This window comes from Hipposideros armiger, unplaced genomic scaffold (genome assembly GCF_001890085.2).
Source record: "Hipposideros armiger isolate ML-2016 unplaced genomic scaffold, ASM189008v1 scaffold_591, whole genome shotgun sequence".
In the NCBI taxonomy this organism is placed as follows: Eukaryota; Metazoa; Chordata; class Mammalia; order Chiroptera; family Hipposideridae; genus Hipposideros; species Hipposideros armiger.
In genome coordinates this window covers 750,115-769,978 of record NW_017731941.1, presented here as the reverse complement: position 1 = coordinate 769,978, position 19,864 = coordinate 750,115, and the positions used below count along the sequence as shown (strand labels likewise).

The window sequence follows — 19,864 nt, the reverse complement described above, 5'->3', positions numbered from 1 at the left end:
CATGCTCTCAGAAGTTTATTAGGTGGAGTTTGGGCAAGAGAGAAAACCCCTGAAGCAGTCGCCCACCTGGTTCAGGACAACTGGAATAGAGGAGCCTGTGCATGGAGACGTGCTCTCACTGAGCATATCTTTGATTTTTTTAAAAGGGAGCTGACTAGCCAGACATCTCTGAGCACAAAATTAGAATATTATTAAATTTGTCAGCCAGAGGAAGATAAGTCTGTGGGGACCAGACCAGACCAGAAGCAGATGCCCCTGCTCTATGAAGACAAACAGGTGACACTTGTTGAGCACAGGGGATATCTCTGCTATCCCCAGATTAAGATTTGGCAGGAAAAGAACATGACAAATGACATAAGGACCAGTTTCGCAAAAACAGAAGGATAAAGTAATTACACAGGGAAGAAAAATAATGGTTTACACAGGCACAAGATAAGTTGTGATTCTTCATTGGTACCTGGCCCCATTACCCAACTGCTTTAAAGTAGCCCTTCCAGACACTGCCCCTAGCAGCCTGCTGGCTGAGGGGTGGAAGGCCTGAAGGCAGAAGGGGGAAGGGGCTTATTTTGCTACAGCGAGAAGGGGCTTGAGTGGGGAGAACAGACCTAAGAGTAGCAGCTGCAGCACCCCCCCTACCCTCCCCAAAGACTTCTGTCACATTTACAAATACATACATAAATACATTACATACAATGGCGAGACTGGGAGGCAGGCTCCCCACAGAGGCTCCGCTGACACAGTTACACGTCTCAGGAATTCTAGGAAAGGGCACCGGGCTCCCAGAATGGGGCTCCACGTGTTCTGCCCAGGGTAAGCCCCAACCCATCCCACCCCTCTTCAGGGTTCAGCTTGTCCAGTATGGAGAGTTGCCGTAGGCAGGTTTGGAGGCTTGCGACTTGGGCTGCAGGGAGCTGGGCTGGCTACGCTGACCCGAGCCACTCTGAGGAGGAGGAGAAGAAGGCTGTCAGGCTGGAGCAGAAGCCCCAACCCAGGGCAGGGCGATGCCTCCATCCCTGGGCTCACCTGGGCATCCTGTGGAAGGTGGTGGTGTAACAGCTGTGAGTGAGGCGGCTGCTGGTGGGCGGGCAGGATGTGCAAGAACGGTGGCGGCGCATAACCAGGGGCTGCTCCAGGGGCCAAGGGCCCGGTGGAGCCCAAGGCCGAGGGCAGGCTGAACGGGGGAGGAGTCCCTGCATGAAATCCCTGCTTGTCAAAAGTCTACAGGACCAAGAAAAAAACAGTGAGGGCCAGCTTGGGGTGCACCTCCCACCAACCTACACACCCCCTTGTTCCTCCCTCACCTGAGTCTTATAGACAGAACCAGTCATATCAGGTAGGCCAGTGGTGCTTGAAGACACAGACGCGCCTAGAAGGAAAAGCAGTTATTCCCACAACAGCTGGCCAGCTTGAGCCTCCCCCACATCCAGGGCACTCTGGGGTAGCCTTGCCTGAGAAGGTGTCAGGGAGGAGACAACTACTCTGGGCCTCGGTCCTGGAAAGGAGGGGGAGACGCTACCTTTGCCAGGCCCAGAACCTGCAGACTTGTTTTGTGCCTGCGATGATCCACCATAGCCACCCTTGCTGTAGTCTCCCGCTGCTGTCCCCTGGGTCAGGTCATCATAACCTAGCATGGCAGGGTACAAGAGGCATGTGTGAGCTAGGCAAGCCTGTCCTACCCATGTCTCTCCGTGCTGGGAGCACCCCTCACCTGTGCTGTAACTGTGCTGGCCATACCCACTGGCCTGCTGGAAAGGGGTGGGGGGGGTGCTGAGATTCACACCATGCTGCTTGGCTGAGGCCGGAGGGACCTGGTGGGGCAAGAAAGAGGCATCAGTGGAGGAACAGCACAGGCAGGGCGGGTCAGGTGACAACCCACTCCCCAACCCTGCTCAGCTTCAGGCAGCAGGTGGTACAATCACAAGGGACCTGTGTCCATTAGTATAACACGTGGGATCTAAAAACAGGCAAGTAGCCTTGCCCCCAGCTTAAAACATTCCTGAAAGCCAACTGAGACTCTTTTTTTTTTTTTTTAAAGATTTTGTTGGGGAATTGGGGCCCTCATATGTGGGATCTGAACCGGGGCCCTGCTGCTCAGAGCTGGCGTCCCAAGCCAACTCTTAACCAACGTGCCACTCGGCCAACCCCAACTGAGACTCTTAAGTGGACTCATGTCCCTCCCTCCCTGCTTCTGCTCCCCAGAGCTGGAATAACCCCCACAAACACTCACAAACATGGTGGGCCCGTACTGGAAGGCACTGGGCACGCCTGTGTAGTAGGGGAGGCCAGTGTAGCTGTAGCCAGGTGGCAGTGCAGGATTCAGAAAGGGCTGCTGGGCTGTATGGTGGGCCTGGGACTGGCTCTGCTGTGCCTGAGCCAGTGTGGTGGGGGGCGCAGGGGATGCAGAGTCACCTCGGCCAAACTTTGTGACATCACCTACGAGAAGAGGAGCATTGACTCTAATCACTGCCCCTTATCCAACCAAGAAAAGAGCCAGGCTGGGTCCTGCGAACAGGAGTAGGTCTGGCTGCCAGCTCAACCACAGAAAGTTAGCTGGCCTCTTGCAGCCCTCTGCCTGTTTTCAGGTGCCGGGCATTAGCTCTAGGCCAATCCGCTGTCCCACCCCCCTCCCTGTGCCCTGAGCAGACTAACCTGAATATGGGTTGTTAGCGAGGCTCCCATCTCGGCTGGCAAGGGCTGTGGGCGTAGCAAAGGGAATTCCGTAGTAATCCTACGAGAGACCCGGGAGGCTCAATAAGCAGAGCAGCCTCCCCCCACTCCCAGGAGAGCAGGCCCAGCAGGCAGCACAGGCGCTCCAAGTGACGCCACACTCCCGGGAAATGCTAGACTGCAGGGACATCACATGCACAGCTCCAGAGGGCAGCATTCATAGAAAACGTAAAGTAAATGGTGCCCATTGGAGTTGTGCAATGTGGCCGCCCCACAGCACACAGCATGCAGACACACTGGCCAATTCCTCAATCTCCCAGGAGCAGAGCCATTGGGGGGCCCAACCTCACACATCCACTTCGCACTGAAGATGGATGCTGGTGAATGCCACAGGCTCAACCAACTCTACAGGCTTTTTCTGTGGGAGAGATTCTAAAAAGCAGCTAGGAATGTTGACTGGACTGTAGAAACCTGAAAGAGTCAACAGGAGAGGAGGTGCCTAAAGGGTTTAATGGGTCAGGGCAGCAATGCCAGGCAGGCACAAGTATAAGCAGGACCCCAGGTGAGGTGCTGAACTTGCCTCTCACCACCCACTCTGCCATGCAACACTGATACCACACAGGAACCAGGGGAAGTGTGGACACCAAGAGGGCAAAACACAGTGGAGTTCTATGGGAAAGGGGAGGCCTGCTCTGACCCTTACATCCAGGGCTTTGCAGTCCCAAACATCCTGCACCCTGGCCTCTGAGCCAAGGGAGAGCCCCCCTGCTTTCCTCGTGGGCAACAGTTACTTGGTCACAACCAGAAAGGAGCCATCCTGGCTGGGAATGGCACATACACACTCTCCTTCAGCCTCATCTCCAGGTAACCTCCAGGAAACCCTCAGCATCCTCAGCCCAGAACCCCAGGAGGCGGCAGGGCTAGAAAAACACAGAGCTAGTAGGAACACAACTAGGGACAGGCCTAGAGAAAGTCCAGGGGGGCATACAGGACAACAGCCTGTCACAGAAGAAAAGAAAATCCAAAGGTGGGAACTAGGCACGAAAGTGCCAAAGTTGCTAGGAAATAACCAAAGGGAAAATGAAAGCACTGTATTTCAGATGGTGGACCCAGAAGCAATTTCTTCTAAGGCACAAAACGATAAACGGAATATGAGGCAGATGACTCCCAGAGCTGGGGTCCCAATGAGCCACTCCTGGGGGGTCTTACCAGGACCCACATGCAGACTCACTCAGGACCACCTCTTGCATTCCATCTGTGATGCTCTGGGGCTCCGGGGCCAGATGGCTGTGAGGTTTCATGAGCATCAGGGGGACGAGGGCCACTTCCCGTTTCCCCACAGACCCTAAGTTCTCTTGACCACCCTAGAAACCTGCCATGTCTTCAACATCCTTTGGGGGTCCTCGGGGGATGTGGGCAACAGCTGGACAGTCCAGCCGCCCTGTGGGCAGCAGTGTAATGGGCCACTGGCTTGCACATGGAGGAAGAACTGCCCAGCTACCAGCCTCTGCCTCTGGAAATACTTCGCAGATGGAAAACAGTTCTCCTGAGAGACGAGAGCTTCAGCCACGGCCTAGGAAGTGAGGTGATACCTGCAGCTCCCTGAGTTCTCTGTGGTGGGGGGCAGGGGGGCAACACCAATGGTGAGGAGTCTGAGGATGGACACCTCAATGGGGAGAACACCTTTTCCCTGGAGAATAGGAAAGACCACATCCAGTGGAGGGGACAAAACAACTTTTTACTTCCCAGCAATATGATACACAGATGCCTTGGGCTGTGAAAAATACCAGGAGTCTAGGAAACACCCAGACACCCAGTGGCCTGCAGACTCAGAGCAGGGAGCCCTCCCACAGCCCTTCTCCACTGCCGTCCTGTTCACGCGGGCAGGGAAAGCCTAGTGCCTCAATTTCAAAGCAAGGACCACAGGAGCCGGCTGAGCAGCTCAGTTGGTTAAGAGCGCAAGCTCTGAGCAACAGGGTTGCCAGTTCGATTCCTACATGGGCCAGTGAGCTGCGCCCGAGCTGAGGCAGGACGGCTGAGCTAGTGAGAGCACGTGCACCTAACAAGAAGGCTATGCCCACCCGCAACTAAGATTGAACACAGCACCTTGAGCTGAGCGATTGGGAGCTGCCAACGGGCGGCCGGATGGCGACTGGACTTGGAGCTGAGCTAGCTGCTCCCTCCACAACTAAGACTGAAGGACAACTTGGCTGTTTCCCTTTCACAATTCCCCAATAAAATCTTTAAAAAAAAAGCAAGGATCATAATAAAGAGGCAGCCCTGGCCTCAGTGTGAGGCTGCAGCAACCAGGGAGAATGTGGAGCCAGCATTCTTACAAACTGTGATGGCCGGCGAGACCCACAAGGGCCCTGAAAGAGTTCAGCTCTAGCCGCTCCCTCAGTTGGGGGCAGAAGAGCAATGGTGTCAACACAAGTGTTACCAATGGCCACCGTTAGAAGTCAAAGATACTAAATGGCACTTCAAAGACTATAAAAACTCCAGGGGCAGGCAAGCAACCCCACGTCTCGTGTCATATGGTTCTTTTTCTGAAAAAGGTAGGAGGTGAAGGAAGAGCGACCCACATTTAGTAGGGGCACTGCCTACTCGGGCCCCAGGCTCTAGTGGTCTTTAAGTTCCCCAGGGATGAGCACCAGGCACAAGCACCAAATAGAAGCAACTTCCTTAGTGATGGTGCGGAGGGACGTACTTAGGCCGAGTGTCCTGAGGGCCAGGCAGGGTGGCAAGGGAGGAAGGACATGTGAAAGAGCCTGAATCACCACCCACCCCACTGCCACGTCCCACTCACCACTGGCAGCCGTGACTGCAGCATCTGGAGCTCGTCATAGCCATAGATCTGTGTGAGGACCAAAATGGGTGTTAGGGACCACACACCATCCCCTGGGAAGCCCAGGCACGTGTGGGGGCCTAAACAAGGCTGGAGAATAAGACACACTCAGGAGGGGACCTGGATGAGCTGCTGTGAGAAGACAACCCTGCCTTGATGGAGTCCGGATAGAAGAGCAATACCAGGGGTCTGGGCAGCAGCAACCCACAGCCCACCTCACCCGGTCCTGCCAAGTGCTAGCCCCTGAGGCCAGGGGAGACGGGCACTCACCGGGTAAGCAGGAAGCAGTCCTCCGGGACCCATGAGGTACTGGTTGTGCAGCAGGGGGGGCACCCCCTGGGGCAGGTTGGGGGGTGCTTTGCCTGTAAAAACAAAATCAAAGTGAAGTGGTCACCACAAAAGAGTGAGAGTCCTCAGCTATTAGAGGGGGTGGGGGTGTTGAGCTCATTGTCACAGGAGGGGCTGCAGCCAAGAGGGAAGGACAGCAGCTGAGGGATACAGAGGGCCATGCTGAGAAGTGGGGAGCCAGAAAGCACGCGCCCCACATTACAGGCTGTTTCAATGTCAGAGGATTCTATGCCTGAACAGAAACACTGTCCCTCACCCACTCCTGAAGGTCACACTACAGTGCGCAAACCTGGACACAGGAATAACCTGCCTCCTCAGAACAGAAAGAAGGCCAAGCAGAGCCAGGAGAGGGACAGGACATGTCATAGGGGGGTTTTAGCAGATTCTACCAAACCAGTTTGCTTTGCCCACGAACTGCCCAGGTCTGACTGACAGGCAATCAATCACACAAAATGACCAGAAGGAGACAATGATAGCTGCTCCCTGGCCCCTCCATGTCACCATGTAATTGCAGCTACAGGGATGAATGAGGACAGAAAAGACTGTGAAGCTAGAAGCAAAAAGGCTGCCAGGAATCCTGCCCAGGGGATCCCACCCAAAAGACCCAATTTCATGCAGCCCCACATCAGTGCTGAAAGGACCAGGCCTCAAGAGGTCAGTGGAGCAAAGCGGGCAAGCAAGCAATGGCAGGGCTGCAGAGACTGAGCTCATGTGTGTGGCGGCCCAAGATGCACTGCCCGCCTCTGGGCAACTTCCCTGGGAAGCCAAGCTGCACCTTTGAGGGGCTCGGGGTGGGTGGGAAAGGCTTCTGGATACCCACCTGAGGTCACCAAGGGCGTGGCCCTGGTACTGCTGCTGGGGGCGCTGTTCACGGTGTTCACGCTGCTGCTCGGCAAGCTGAGCCCTGAGGACATGGCACTCGAGGCGGAGGTTGTCGCCGTTGAGAAGGTGGATGAGGACTGGAGGGAAGGGGTGCTCTCCGCACTGGCATGCTGGCAAAATAAAAAAGCCAGGACATGTGGATCTGGGGGCAAGGCACACGCGTGTAAGAGAATCTGGCCTGGCATTTGGGCCAGCAGCCTCAAAGCTCTGACCGAGGGGGCTCTGTGCTCAGCGCTCACTGCGGCTGCTCACACTGCAGGAAGGTTAGGCCATGGGGACACATCAGCTAAGTATCAAGACTATTTAAAATTGAACTTTATGACCAAAACCCTCCTAAAAATTCTTACTATTGCTCATGCTTTGGTATCTGAAACAAGGCACAGAAACTCCAAATAAATCTTAAGTGAACACAGACCATCTGAATATGAGGTAAGAACCCACCTCGCAGAAAAGCAAGTAATCTCAGGGCAACTGACACGAGGCCACAGGCAGCTCAGTCCAAGTCAGAGCCTTCTAGGGGTGTCCTTCCACTGGGCTTCTTAGCTACTCTGATGGGGAAGTCACGAGTGGCCAAGAGAGGCCTCTGCTCCAGAACGTAACAACACTTTTCAGGCAACGAGGGCCTACCTAAAGGGCATCACCTGTCCCTATGCCTACTTGACAAGATACACCTAGGAAGGAAGGGTGAAATCCAGCAGAAAGCTCTGAAGAGCCTGAGTTGCAGGAATCCTGCTTAGCCGCCCAGCTCCAGACAGTAGTAAGGGCTGAGAGGTGGGTAGAAGAGCTGTACCTGGTTGAGCAAAGCAAGGCCTGAAGAGGCAGGGAAAGGCTCTAGAAGACCGAGGCCTGCCTCCAAACCAAAACGTGTGCAGAACAAATAAGCCTAGAAACTCCTGGAAGAGAAGCCAAAGAAAAGGGAGCCTCAGGAGAAAGGGGGCCACCATGTACCCTGCCTCCTATCACACAGACGGCTCTGTGCAGGTCTCAGCCCCACAGGCTGCCCTGCCCACCTGAGCACACGCCTTAGGACCCTAACATCCAGAACTGGTTCAGCAAGGTGAAGACAGCTAAAATCATGGTCTCCTGGGGCTCCCCCGGACTCCTGCTCCTTCAGCCCAGAGGGACAGAACCAGGGTGAAGGAGCCCACGAGCAGGGTCAAGGCTGTTCCGGCCCAGCCCAGCCAGATGGCTCTACGTTCCTCTGCACGAGTCCAGGCTGACCACCAAGAGCCGCTTGCTCAAGAACTCACTCCTGGTTTGCTGAAAGGCACTTAAGGGTCATCTAGCAAGCCTCTCCTACCCCGGCTGACCCTCAGCTCCCAGATCCGTGAGGGCAGCAAGCTGCTGGAGTAACTGGCCTCCACCCCATTTAAATGGCTCACTCAGTCCATCCAATGAGCCCAGAAAAGCACAGCTGCACTAAACCTTCCACAGCACACGAAGGTCAGGAAGAAACACTGAGATTTCCTTCATAACCTTAAAGTAAGAGAAATCTAACTATGATAGACCATGAAAGGGAGACTGATACAACTGACTATATAAAAATAAAAAATGGGCCAGCCGAGTGCGCGTTGGTTGAGTTGGCTTGGCACAACAGCTCTGAGCAGTAGGGCCCTGGTTTGGATCCCACATATGAGGGCCAGTGACGCTGCGCCCTCTACAGCTAAGATGCTGAACAACAGCTCGACCTGGAGCTGGGCTGCCGTAAGTCGCTGGCAATGGCGTAGGCTGCAGTGGGGCTGGCCAGCAGCTGGCATGAGCTTTCGTGAGCTGCCATCAGCTGCTGTCCAATGGCCGGTGAGTGACTGTCTCACCCGGGAAGAATACAATGATAATACCAACATGGGCCAGAGAAGCGACGTCCTCCACAACTAGACGGAAGAACAAAAGGACAGCAACTTGTCTGTTCCCCTCCCCTGATTCCCCAATAAAAATCTTTTTTTTTTAAATGATAAAATTAAAAATAAATAAAAATAAAAAATATTTCTAAAATGACAAGCTTAGGGAAAATATCTGCACCTTCCATCATCAAGGGCTACCTACTAGTCTCCTGAATATAGACTACCTAGAAATAGATAGACATCAAGGACCTAACAGAAAAATGAACAAGCAATATAAATAGCTCACCAAAAAGGGAAATATAATATGACGGTTTCCGATATATAAAAAAGATGGTGGGGACCCAGCCGAGTGGCGCGATGGTTAAGAACTCGCTTGGGATGCCAGAGGGCCCCGGTTCGGATCCCACATATGAGGGCCAGTGACACTGCCCTCCACAGCTAAGATGCTGAACAACAGCTCAACCTGGAGCTGGGCTGCTGTGAGTCGCCGGCGACGGCGTGGGCTGCAGTCCCTGTGGCAGTGGGTTGCCATGGGCTACCGTGTGGAGCCAGCAGCCAGCGTGAGCGGCCAGCACCCGCAGTGAGCGGCTGTCCAGAAGCCAGCGACTGATCTGCCTCGCCCGGGAAGAGCGCAATGATGGTGCCAACTTGGGCCAGTGAAGCAACATCCTCCACAACTAGACTGAAGAACAAAACGACAGCAACTTGTCTGTTCCCCTTCCCCCCAATTCCCCAGCACTGTTCCCATCCCCCCAATTCCCCAATAAAAATCTTAAAACAAAAATTATACTGACAGATCATTTTTCTGTTAACACACTAGAAAAATGCAAATGTTCGATAACACCATTTCATGAGGCAATGGGGAAATAGGACATTTCATTCATGGCCAGTGGGACGTAAATAGGTTAATCACTGTGCAGGGCAATGTGGCAATTTGTAGGCAAGGACCACTGCCTAGCAATCCCACGTTTAGGATTTACCCTTAGATATTACTGCATAATGACACGACACATGTAGGAGGTTATCACTGTAGTGTCAAAACTGAAAACAGCCTTGAAGTTCTAATAGTAAAGTGCTGATTAAATAACTAATGTAGGAAAGCTGTGGAAAAAGAGCAGAGAACTGCATTGCAACATAGAAACATTTCAAAGATACACTGTTAAGTGGGGGAAAACCTTGAAGGACACTACATATGGAATACTCCCATTTATATTGTAAGTAAAAAAGAAAGAGCAAAGGGGAAATGACTATGTATACACTTTCTATTTTATTGGTTAAAAAAATCTCTAGAGCAGCAGTTCTCAACCTGTGGGTTGCAACCCCTTTGGGGGTCAAACGACCCTTTCACAGAGGTCACCTAAGACCATAGGAAAACAAAAAGATACTTACGTTACAATTCATAACAGTAGCAAAATTACAGTTATAGAGTAGCAACGAAAATAATTTTATGGTTGGGGGTCACCACAACATGAGGAACCTGTATTAAGGGGTTGTGGCATTAGGAAGGTTGAGAACCACTGCTCTAGAGGATCAAGCAAATAGGATGAAGGGGGATAGAACTAAGCAGATGAGAAACATAAAAAGATACATGCTGAAAAGCTTTTCTATCTTTTATTAATGAATCTTATAACTATGTTAGCCATGTGGCAGTTCTGTCACACTGACAAAGTGCAGGAGTCCCTGAACAAGGTAATTCTGGCTACAGCCGTTTGCACTGTGTGGTTTGGAGTTTCTTGCTAAGACAGAGTGCAGCGAGCCCATGCAAACGAGAGCACTGGCTGCCAACACAGCAGTGCCCGGGGAACAGGAGGTAGGCTGTACAGTGCTCACGACCGGCCGCTCACAGCTCCCACGGGCCAAATGCGGCAGAGGTAGGTGGGCAGAGGAATCCACTGTGCTCTGCTACGAAGATGGTGCTGTGTGTGTGTTACAACAAAGAATTATGCATCACATTTCACTTGGAAAAGCAGAGTCTGAAAGCCACAATGTTAGCCAGATCATGATGGAAGAAGTGAAAACTGAACCCTTTTCCTTCACCCAATTCTGCAGCAAACGACTTAATCTCTTCTTCAGAGGAAACAAATTTCCCCAATTTCCTGGCTCTCCCATTCATCTGTACCCCCAAACCACCCTCTCTGCTTGGGGACCCACCCACTTCAGCCGTGCCAGAAGCCTCCTGTCTCTGGGAGGGACATTCTGTTCTTTTCAAGCACCTTTCTCTCCACTGATCCTTATGCTCAAGTCTCTCTCTAGCTGTTAGTTAAGCACCCTCCCACTACCCTGCCTCCTGACCATTTCAGAATCACTCATTCCTCAGCCCACTACAATCTACACTGACACCTACCACTAAGACCATGTTTCCAACTTCACTCGGTCAGCAGCCACACTTGAACACCTAGGCTTACTCTCTCGCATCTGCACTTGCAGCTGGCACCCACTTGTTGCTTCCATTCTTGCCTCTCCACACTCTCGACTTCTTTCTTCAGTGTCAGCCTCCCCAGTCTCTGCCTGAGCTGGGGAAGATGGCCTGAGATGGCCCGAAGTAAGAGTGACCAGAATACCTAATGCCACGACCAGGACAGTCCCCATGACCACATATGAACTAGAATGCAGTCACATTGACTGGAGTTAAGAACCAGGGCTGTGAGTCCTAGAGAGAGAGATACACATGTGTACATGGCAACAGATGAATATTCTCACATAAGCTCTCCCTTTTCCCTTCAAGAATTTTATCTACAGTGGCCTTCACAAAGAAAGAGGATTATCCAGGAAAAAAGCTCTTGATTAAAGTTGTCTTTTAGTGGAGCCCAAGATGAAGTTAGCCATGAGCCCACTTCCCTCTAAAAAGTTTGCAAATACCTCAACATAACATATCCCAAAAATAAATCACCTCTGCTAGACAGAAAGTTCTCCCATAACGGGCAGGGAGCTCCGCGAATTCTTGGGAACAAATTCACCACCTGACAGCCCTGCCCATCACATCTCAGGTCTGGAGAAACAATTCTTTCACAGAGGCATGAACTTAATGAGGAAGTAAGATGTCTTCCATGGTACCTAGAAAATCAAAAGCTCAAACCATGTACTTCAATGGAGGCAGTACAGAGAAGGAATTCGAGATTATCTCAGATATTTAAAACCCACGAGCGGAAGGCCACCCAGCAGGAGACTGAGCCCTGAGCTCACTGAGCAGGAAGGATAAGGGAGCCCAGGGAACACTTACTGTGTGTGACGTGCTGGAGGACAGGGCCGCATGCGCAGAGGAGAGGCTGCTCTGATGGCTGGAGAGTGAACTAGAAGACAAAACAAGAGTACCACGTGTGTCCACCTCACCAAGACACTCCACAGGAGTGGGGCCTACGTGTCTACATGGGCTAGATGATGTAAGTTTGCCACCCATCACCTTGGAACCCACTCCAGGTGTTCTGGTGGTTAGAATGACCTAAGGGGTCACTAGCTAGGGAAACCTCCAGAGCCAACTTCAGTCGGCTATGACCATTTGCTCTTTAGACTGGAAAAAGAACAGGATTGCACTAAAAACACTGCCAGCCTTGGAGTCCCCATTATATCTGTGTGTGAAGGAAGAAAATTCCTATGTTCAACCCCACCTGCCAGAGTCACAGCCAGAATTCCCATCAAATCCAGAATTCAGATCAGGTGCTTTTGCTCCTGGCTAAAGGGGAAAAGAGGTAAACTACTCAAAAGACACAGAGTGAGAACAAAACAAATCCCATTCTCCTACACCCTAGTCTAATGACTTGATCTTTGAAGCCATGACAAGTGCAAATCAGAGACCTGCTCAGAAACCCAACATCATTCTCACTCTTCATGAGAGGCCAAAGCTGGGAGGAAAGGCTCAGCTAGGGGCACCCTTCTGAAGGTCAAGGAAGAGTTAGCAGCAACCCCTTGGATCCAGCCCATTCCCAGGAAGCCCAGTGCTCTGTAACAGCAGAGGCATTACAAGCATGCCAGATTTCATCTCCAGTGCTTTTGTGTCCCCATGCAGCCAAAACCTACTCTAGAGCACTACTGCAAAAGGCCAGGACATCACGCTCGGGACAGCAAGCGGGGTTTGTTCATGGGAAGAGCCTTCTATAAGGGCTCCAGGACTATGTGCCCCAGTGCACCATTCATTCTGGACCCACATTTTCCCCATACCTGCTAAGCTGAGAGAGAGAGCTGCTGGACAGGTCACCAGGCTGGGACAAGGCAGGCAAAGTGGCAGTGTGCTGGGATGCGGAGGGTAGAAGCACAGCGCAGGAGGTGGTACTGGGCAGGGGGCCCACAGGCGGGGGCGCGCAGGGAGGGTCTGCTGTCTCTGGAGCTGGAACGGAGGAAGTAGCTGAAAGAAACAGATCTGTTAGCTCCAGAAACAACCATGAACGTCTGAAATATATGTTTTGGGACATGTCAGGCTCGGTTTAGACATATATAAAGTTACATTCCCCATGGAAAATGCCCAAGCATGTCACCAGTCTCTTCTCTGTTAGATACGATCAAAAGGACACACGATGGTCAGATGCACAGGATTCAAGCAAAGAGTAGGAAATGACATCTTTATCATCATAAACTGTCCTATGATGTAGACATACTTCTCCCAACTAAAGGAACCGGACCCTAAGCCGCACCCGAAAAGTGCAAGAGGCTCTAAGATTGATTTATATAATTATAACGTGAGGCAAATTTCCTCAAAAGGTACAACAAGGACCAGTGAAAATCGGGTGGGCAAGACCACCCGGGGCTAGCGAGGTCTTTGCTTCTATCAAATCAGGCTGATCTTGTGAGAGCTCACAGCCAGGTTAAAGCAGGTGGGGGCTGAAAGCCCAGGGTACATACACTGTGAAGTAACATATGTCTCAAATCTGCAGCAAGAATACACATCCAATACCTCCTTTCAAAGGCACAGTGAGCATTTATTTCCTCCACATGTGCTTGAACAGAACAACCTGAGCACGCTGGGCTTCTTAGAAGACCATGAGTGCAATCAATGCTAACTGCAGAAAAGACTCAGTTTCAGTACCATCCACACATACAACTCAGATATGTGCTTGGAAATAAAGCATCATTGTCTTTTCCACTTAGGAAGCAGAGGCGATTTTACCCTCCTGCAGCGCTCCCTGGGAGCCCAGGGGAAAACACATTCATTTCTAAGAGAAAGGACAATTCGAAAATAAGCACAGGCAGCAACACAGTCAACACACAGCCCGGCCAATCCTTACAGCAGCCTTTACACGCCTGAGGTTTGCTTTTTACTGACAGGCCATTCCAAACGTGACACCTATTCTTACAGAATCAAATGAAGACACCACAGATGTCCCGGACTCAAAACTCAGACCCCAAAAGTCACCTCCCTAGGTCTTAGATCACAGTGTTAACAGATCCATGAAAAGCTTCTCAAAGAACAAGTGTATGTGGGTGAAAAAAGATAATGGGGGAAGAAGAGAGCATAAGAGATAAAAGCCTATCTAAATGGGCTGGCCGAGTGGCGCGATGGTTAAGAGCTGGCTTGGGACACCAGAGGGCCCTGGTTCGGATCCCACATATGAGGGCCAGTGACACTGCCCTCCACAGCTAAGATGCTGAACAACAGCTCAACCTGGAGCTGGGCTGCCGTTGAGTCGCCGGCGACGGCGTAGGCTGCAACCCCTGTGGCAGTGGGTTGCCATGGGCTACCATGTGTAGCCAGCAGCCAGTGTGAGCGGCCGTCCAGAAGCCGGTGACTGATGTGCCTCGCCCGGGAAGAGCACAATGATGGTGCCAACTTGGGCCAGTGAAGCAACGTCCTCCACAACTAGACTGAAGAACAAAAGGATAGCAACTTGTCTGTTCCCCTTCCCCCAATTCCCCAATAAAAATCTTAAAAAAAAAAAAGCCTATCTAAAACGTACATTATGTTTTCCAGACATCTCGTATCTCATTCTCTCCTTTAAAATCTCCAAATCATCTAGTATGCCTCTATGTGTTCTCAACCCCCATGTCAGGACAAGAGAAACTGACCACCACAGCTTGTGGAGTGAGGACCTCCTCTGACATCCCACATTCTCAGAGCTACCAGCGTATCTCCAACAGCCCTGGTAGCCCAGCAATACCAAAACCAACTCTGGGTGAATCGCATGTGTCCTCTCAATTCCACCCGAGGCCCAGTCCTGGTCTGGTCAAGTTCCACGTCCGCACTCCAAAAATAATGGTAAATAAAAAGAAAGTTTTTCTGGTTTCCATACCCAATACCCATTTGCCTCATTGAATGATCAACAAAAATCATCATAAACAATCACAGATGAGGTAGCCGAGAGCGAAGGAAAGAAACAACAGGTAGTCACCTACACTCTCTCCAGTGATCACTGAGCTGTACCAGAATTGCAGTAGGGGGAATCCCCTCATTTTCTCCCAAGAGTTTACAGGGAGCAGCATTTTATCCCTCTTCCTAGCAATAGTCAGTCCATCAGAACCTATAGGCAATAAGCATGTCTTTCCTGAACTAGCACACCAATTTTAGCTTTAAAAGTCCTTCACAGTATTGGAGTGAGAGCCCTCTGACCATCTTAGAACATGCACTCTGAGCAAAGCATCTTTTGAAACAATACTCTGGGTGTAGACTGGCTAGGGCAGAATGTGAGACTGTATCACCTCCTTTCAGGGCTATGGTATTTCTAATAACAACACCAGCTACAACCTGGTCACATGAGAATCTCTAGTGGAACTTCTAAACCTTGCCAAAGAAAGGGTGCCAACAATAGATCAGAAGTAGCTATCAGAAAAAACCTAAAAGGGCTATTTTTGCAGAATTAGCTATCAATTTGTTTGCCCTATCACATTTAGTTTTTTTGTTGTTTTTTTACCAATCATAACAAAATTAGCTTATACACTTACTGTCTATTGTCTGCTGACTCCGAACACCACCATGTCCATTCTATAAAAAAGAGAAAAGAAAGTAAGTAAACCCACAAAAATCAAATGATAACTACATGACTTTCTATTTGGATTTATCCAAAAACATATGAAATACAAATTAATCAAGGAACAGTGGCCTGTTTCATTTTGTGTTTTCATAAAAGGAAAGGCAATATGACAAATTCTTAATAAATTCAAGGAGCTGACATTTTTGAGAATCAGACTGGGTATTTAGGAAAGTAACAAGGTCACAACATAAGACCCAAATCACAGGAAGCAAGAGAACAGTCTTAAAAATTATTAAGCAGTACAAAGAACTTAGGAACTCTCATTACATTGGGAGCACCAGAAAACTTTCTTGTCTCATGTATGTTCTGTCTCCTGAGAGACCACTCATGCAGGAAAGAAAAACTTTCCAAATTATAACAAAGATATCTTTCCTATAGGGAATACATTTTATATTAATAGCAAAATGGTTCTCAGATAAAAAGGGATGTTACTATTAAACTTGTCTTTTCTGAAGTGGGTGGGAAACACTGGTTTGGGACAGTGTGGTAGTCCCAAAAAGAGCAGAACATGAAATCAACTGGTTTGAGTTAACCATAAGGTATTTCATGGGAACCGACTCACAAGGAAAACTTTTGCTTCCAGACTGAGCAGGGGAGACAGGACAGAGAGGGCCTGATAATGAAGCCTACAAGGCTCAGACACTGTCCCTAGATGGAAGAAAGAAGCTGCTAACAGACATTTCCTTCTTACAAATGTCAAAATGACTAAAGGAAAAGACAAACCTTACAGCCATTACCTCTACATTAACCCAAATCTATTACAATTTCTGCATGAAATGTAATTTACAACACATTTTATTCTTAAATTGAGATTTTTTTTTAAAGGTTTTTATTGGGGAATTGGGGGATGGGAACAGCGCTGGGGAATTGGGGGAAGGGGAACAGACAAGTTGCTGTCCTTTTTGTTCTTCAGTCTAGTTGTGGAGGACGTTGCTTCACTGGCCCAAGTTGGCACCATCATTGTGCTCTTCCCGGGTGAGTCAGATCAGTTGCCGGCTTCTGGACAGCCGTTCACTGTGGCTGCTGGCCGTTCATGCTGGCTACACATAGTAGCCCATGGCAACCCACTGCAGCAGAGGCTGCAGCCTACGCCGTCACCGACAACTCACGGCAGCCCAGCTCCAGGTTGAGCTGTTGTTCAGCATCTTAGCTGTGGAGGGCAGTGTCACTGGTCCTCATATGTGGGATCCGAACCGGGGCCCTCTGGCGTCCCAAGCCAGCTCTTAACCAACGTGCCACTCGGCCGGCCCGAGATTATTTACAAGAAATGTAAACAATAAAACAAAATTGCTGGGGGGTAGGGGGGGGGATAAAAAGTTAAAAGGTTAAAGGCAAGGAAAGGGAAACAGCACACCTCACCAATACATAAAGATGGGTGAGAAGCATTCAAAGTTGTACTCCTTTGCCTCCCTCTAAATGAGGGTCACTACTCACTGAACATATAGACACATGACACTGAGCATATGCATCCTGAACAACACAAACCCTGACATACAAAGAAGTCTACTCAAAACAGGAAACAGCAGCCATCAGACCTGAGGAATATTTCATTTCACCTTCAAAATCATTTTAAAAACATAAACAATAGACAAACTGACACAACAAAGGGGCCACATTATTTGTGGTGGAGGAAATTCAAGGCAAAAGAAATGGTGGTAACAAAAGTAAAGTATCAAATGGTCAGGGAAGATCAGAAATCTACAAGGGTTTTGGTTCAGCTAGCCAAGCAAGGAATGAGGTAAACAGTGACATATATGTGCAAGCAAAACAAGAGGTAAAGTTAGAGCTGGAATTGAGATGCCATGGAGATGACAAAGATTTAAGCTTGGATAGCAAGTAGTTTGACTGATGTTTTAGAAAATGCACAGACCAGCACTGTCCAAGGAAATATTCTGCAAAAATGGAAATATTCTGTATGTGTATGGTCCTATATTACAGCCACTAACTGTATCTGGATATGCATTCAAATATGGTTAGTGTGTCGGAGAAACTAAACTTATAATTATTTATTTTAAATAAACTACTACAGGTGGCTAGTGGTTACCGTATTGGAAAGCGTAGGAATAAGCTCCTTGTTAAAGATGATAGATCAAGAATACATGTTTTTTTGGGGGTCGGCCAAGTGGCTCAGTTGGTTAAGAGCTTGTGCAAGAGTTTGAGCTCTGAGCAACAGCGGTTCGATGCCCGGCCCGAGCTGAGTTGCCACTGAGCTGCCAACAGGCAAGATGGCTCAGCTAAAAAAAAAAAAAAGAATACATGTTTTTAAAAAAAATATGTAAACCCAGAAAGACAAATACAGATGAAAAAATGGTAACTGACTTAGCTGACCCTGTAAAACCAAACCCTAAGCCAATAGTAGGGAAAACCAGAAAACAAAGCAACTCAGTATTTCTCTATACCAGATAACCCTGAAAGTGGGAGTGGAGTGAGAGCTGTGTGTAGGAGGATATGCACAGCCCACTCCTGCACAGACTACACAGAACCAGATCCCCTCTTTCCCTCCCACCTTTTCCCAAGGCTCTAAGCTTTATCAAGAAGGTAACACATGGCCAAAGCACTGTAAAAAGGAGATGAATCAAGTCAATGTAGACAAAACGAGCATTCCAAGGGCAGCCTTCGTTTCCCACTAGGCTCTTAGGACACTGTCAGACAGGCATAGGCCCTACAGGGAAGAGACTGGAAGCACAGTCCCTGCAGAATCTAAGCAAGCTCAACCACAGGGCCCAAGGGGGCTGACAAAGGCGTTTCCCACCCACAAAGAAATGGCCCACCCATGTTGTCCCACATCAAAGCACATTCAAAAACCTACACCCCCACCCCCACCCCAAGACAGAGCCCTCTTTTAATGTCATGTATCACCAGACATTTGAGGAAAACATCTAACTTAAAATATAAAACAACAAAAGGGAAGGAGACTAAAAAAACCACTCTAAAGTAGAGATGTACAAATATCTCCTGTTTAGAAGGAAATTTAGAAAATGTACCTAAATTTCTGCTAGGCCAATTCATGTTTTTAATATTTTTATGTTCCCATCCACTTTTTAAAGTAGCTCTCACCAGTAATGATTAAATGTCTTTAACTTACAGGAAACTGAAATCTTACAAAAAAGATTATAGTCCCCTCCTATCCCATCTAAACCACTATGAACAATTTGGGGTATGTCCTCATACCAAACTTCTGGGGCCATTCACACACTTCTATGTATGGTGCTTAAAATGCATGTCTCAAACGAGATGCTCACTATTAGCAAATTCAACAAAACCAGACCCAACTTCTAAAAGAAAAATACCGGGCCGGCCGAGTGGCGTGTTGGTTAAGAGCTGGCTTGGGACGCCAGAGGGCCCCGGTTCAGATCCCACATATGAGGGCCAGTGACACTGCCCTCTACAGCTAAGATGCTGAACAACAGCTCAACCTGGAGCTGGGCTGCCGTGAGTCGCCGGCGACGGCGTAGGCTGCAGCCCCTGTGGCAGTGGGTTGCCATGGGCTACCGTGTGTAGCCAGCAGCCAGCGTGAGCGGCCAGCAGCCGCAGTGAGCGGCCGTCCAGAAGCCGGCGACTGATCTGCCTCGCCTGGGAAGAGCGCAATGATGGTGCCAACTTGGGCCAGTGAATCAACGTCCTCCACAACTAGACTGAAGAACAAAAAGGACAGCAACTTGTCTGTTCCCCTTACCCCGATTCCCCAGTGCTGTTCCCCTCCCCTAATTCCCCAATAAAATCTTTAAAAAAAAAATATTTTTTTTTTAATAAAAGAAAAATCCCACCCAAAAATCTTCATTTCCCCAACTACACGCTTAGCTCCAAACAGGACGAGAAGAAAGCTGAAAGACCACTCACCATGACAGTTCCCGGAGCTGACTCTGATGGACTTACAGAGCTTTGGTATGCAATCCTGTTATGCACAGAACTCTGGTCATAGGAGGAAGGTGTTGTTACTGGACTAGTGGAGCTCAGGGATGAACTGGTCAGACTGGAGGAGGTAACGACTGAAGTTGTATAGGTGGAGTTCTGTACTGCACTGGTCCTTGGCAGAGAGGTATTCAAAGAATCACTACAAAGAATAAAATTAGACGTAAGTTTGTATGAGACACAAATTTGCGTCCCTTTACCTGGCTTCATGAAGTAGAACTATTTCATCATTTTGTCATATTCTAAATTAAGTAAACACATCTATAACTATAAATTTATACTACTGCATTCTTTAAATGCATTAACAATGCACTTAAGATTGAAAACAACCCCCCGAAAAAGCTAGACGCACCTATTTAATTGACAGGCAGAGGGACAGCTTGAAGAATCTTTAAGGAATCCAGATCTAAGAC

The 19,864-nt window shown here is 49.3% G+C and overlaps 1 protein-coding gene across 1 annotated transcript in view; it reads right to left on the bottom strand.

The window, feature by feature from the left end:
* Positions 1-19,864, bottom strand: part of UBAP2 (ubiquitin associated protein 2) — a 36,129-nt gene continuing 16,265 nt past the window's right edge. Inside the window, exons 7-20 of the mRNA XM_019624463.1 lie at positions 19,380-19,593; positions 15,451-15,490; positions 12,739-12,922; positions 11,804-11,873; positions 6,681-6,852; positions 5,783-5,874; positions 5,474-5,521; positions 2,650-2,728; positions 2,228-2,433; positions 1,709-1,808; positions 1,517-1,624; positions 1,302-1,366; positions 1,024-1,218; positions 1-940 (exon numbers count right to left, since the gene is read on the bottom strand). Of these exons, the coding sequence (XP_019480008.1) occupies positions 845-940; positions 1,024-1,218; positions 1,302-1,366; positions 1,517-1,624; positions 1,709-1,808; positions 2,228-2,433; positions 2,650-2,728; positions 5,474-5,521; positions 5,783-5,874; positions 6,681-6,852; positions 11,804-11,873; positions 12,739-12,922; positions 15,451-15,490; positions 19,380-19,593 (1,669 nt within the window). The 3' untranslated portion in view covers positions 1-844. The remainder of the gene's footprint in view (positions 941-1,023; positions 1,219-1,301; positions 1,367-1,516; positions 1,625-1,708; positions 1,809-2,227; positions 2,434-2,649; positions 2,729-5,473; positions 5,522-5,782; positions 5,875-6,680; positions 6,853-11,803; positions 11,874-12,738; positions 12,923-15,450; positions 15,491-19,379; positions 19,594-19,864) is intronic.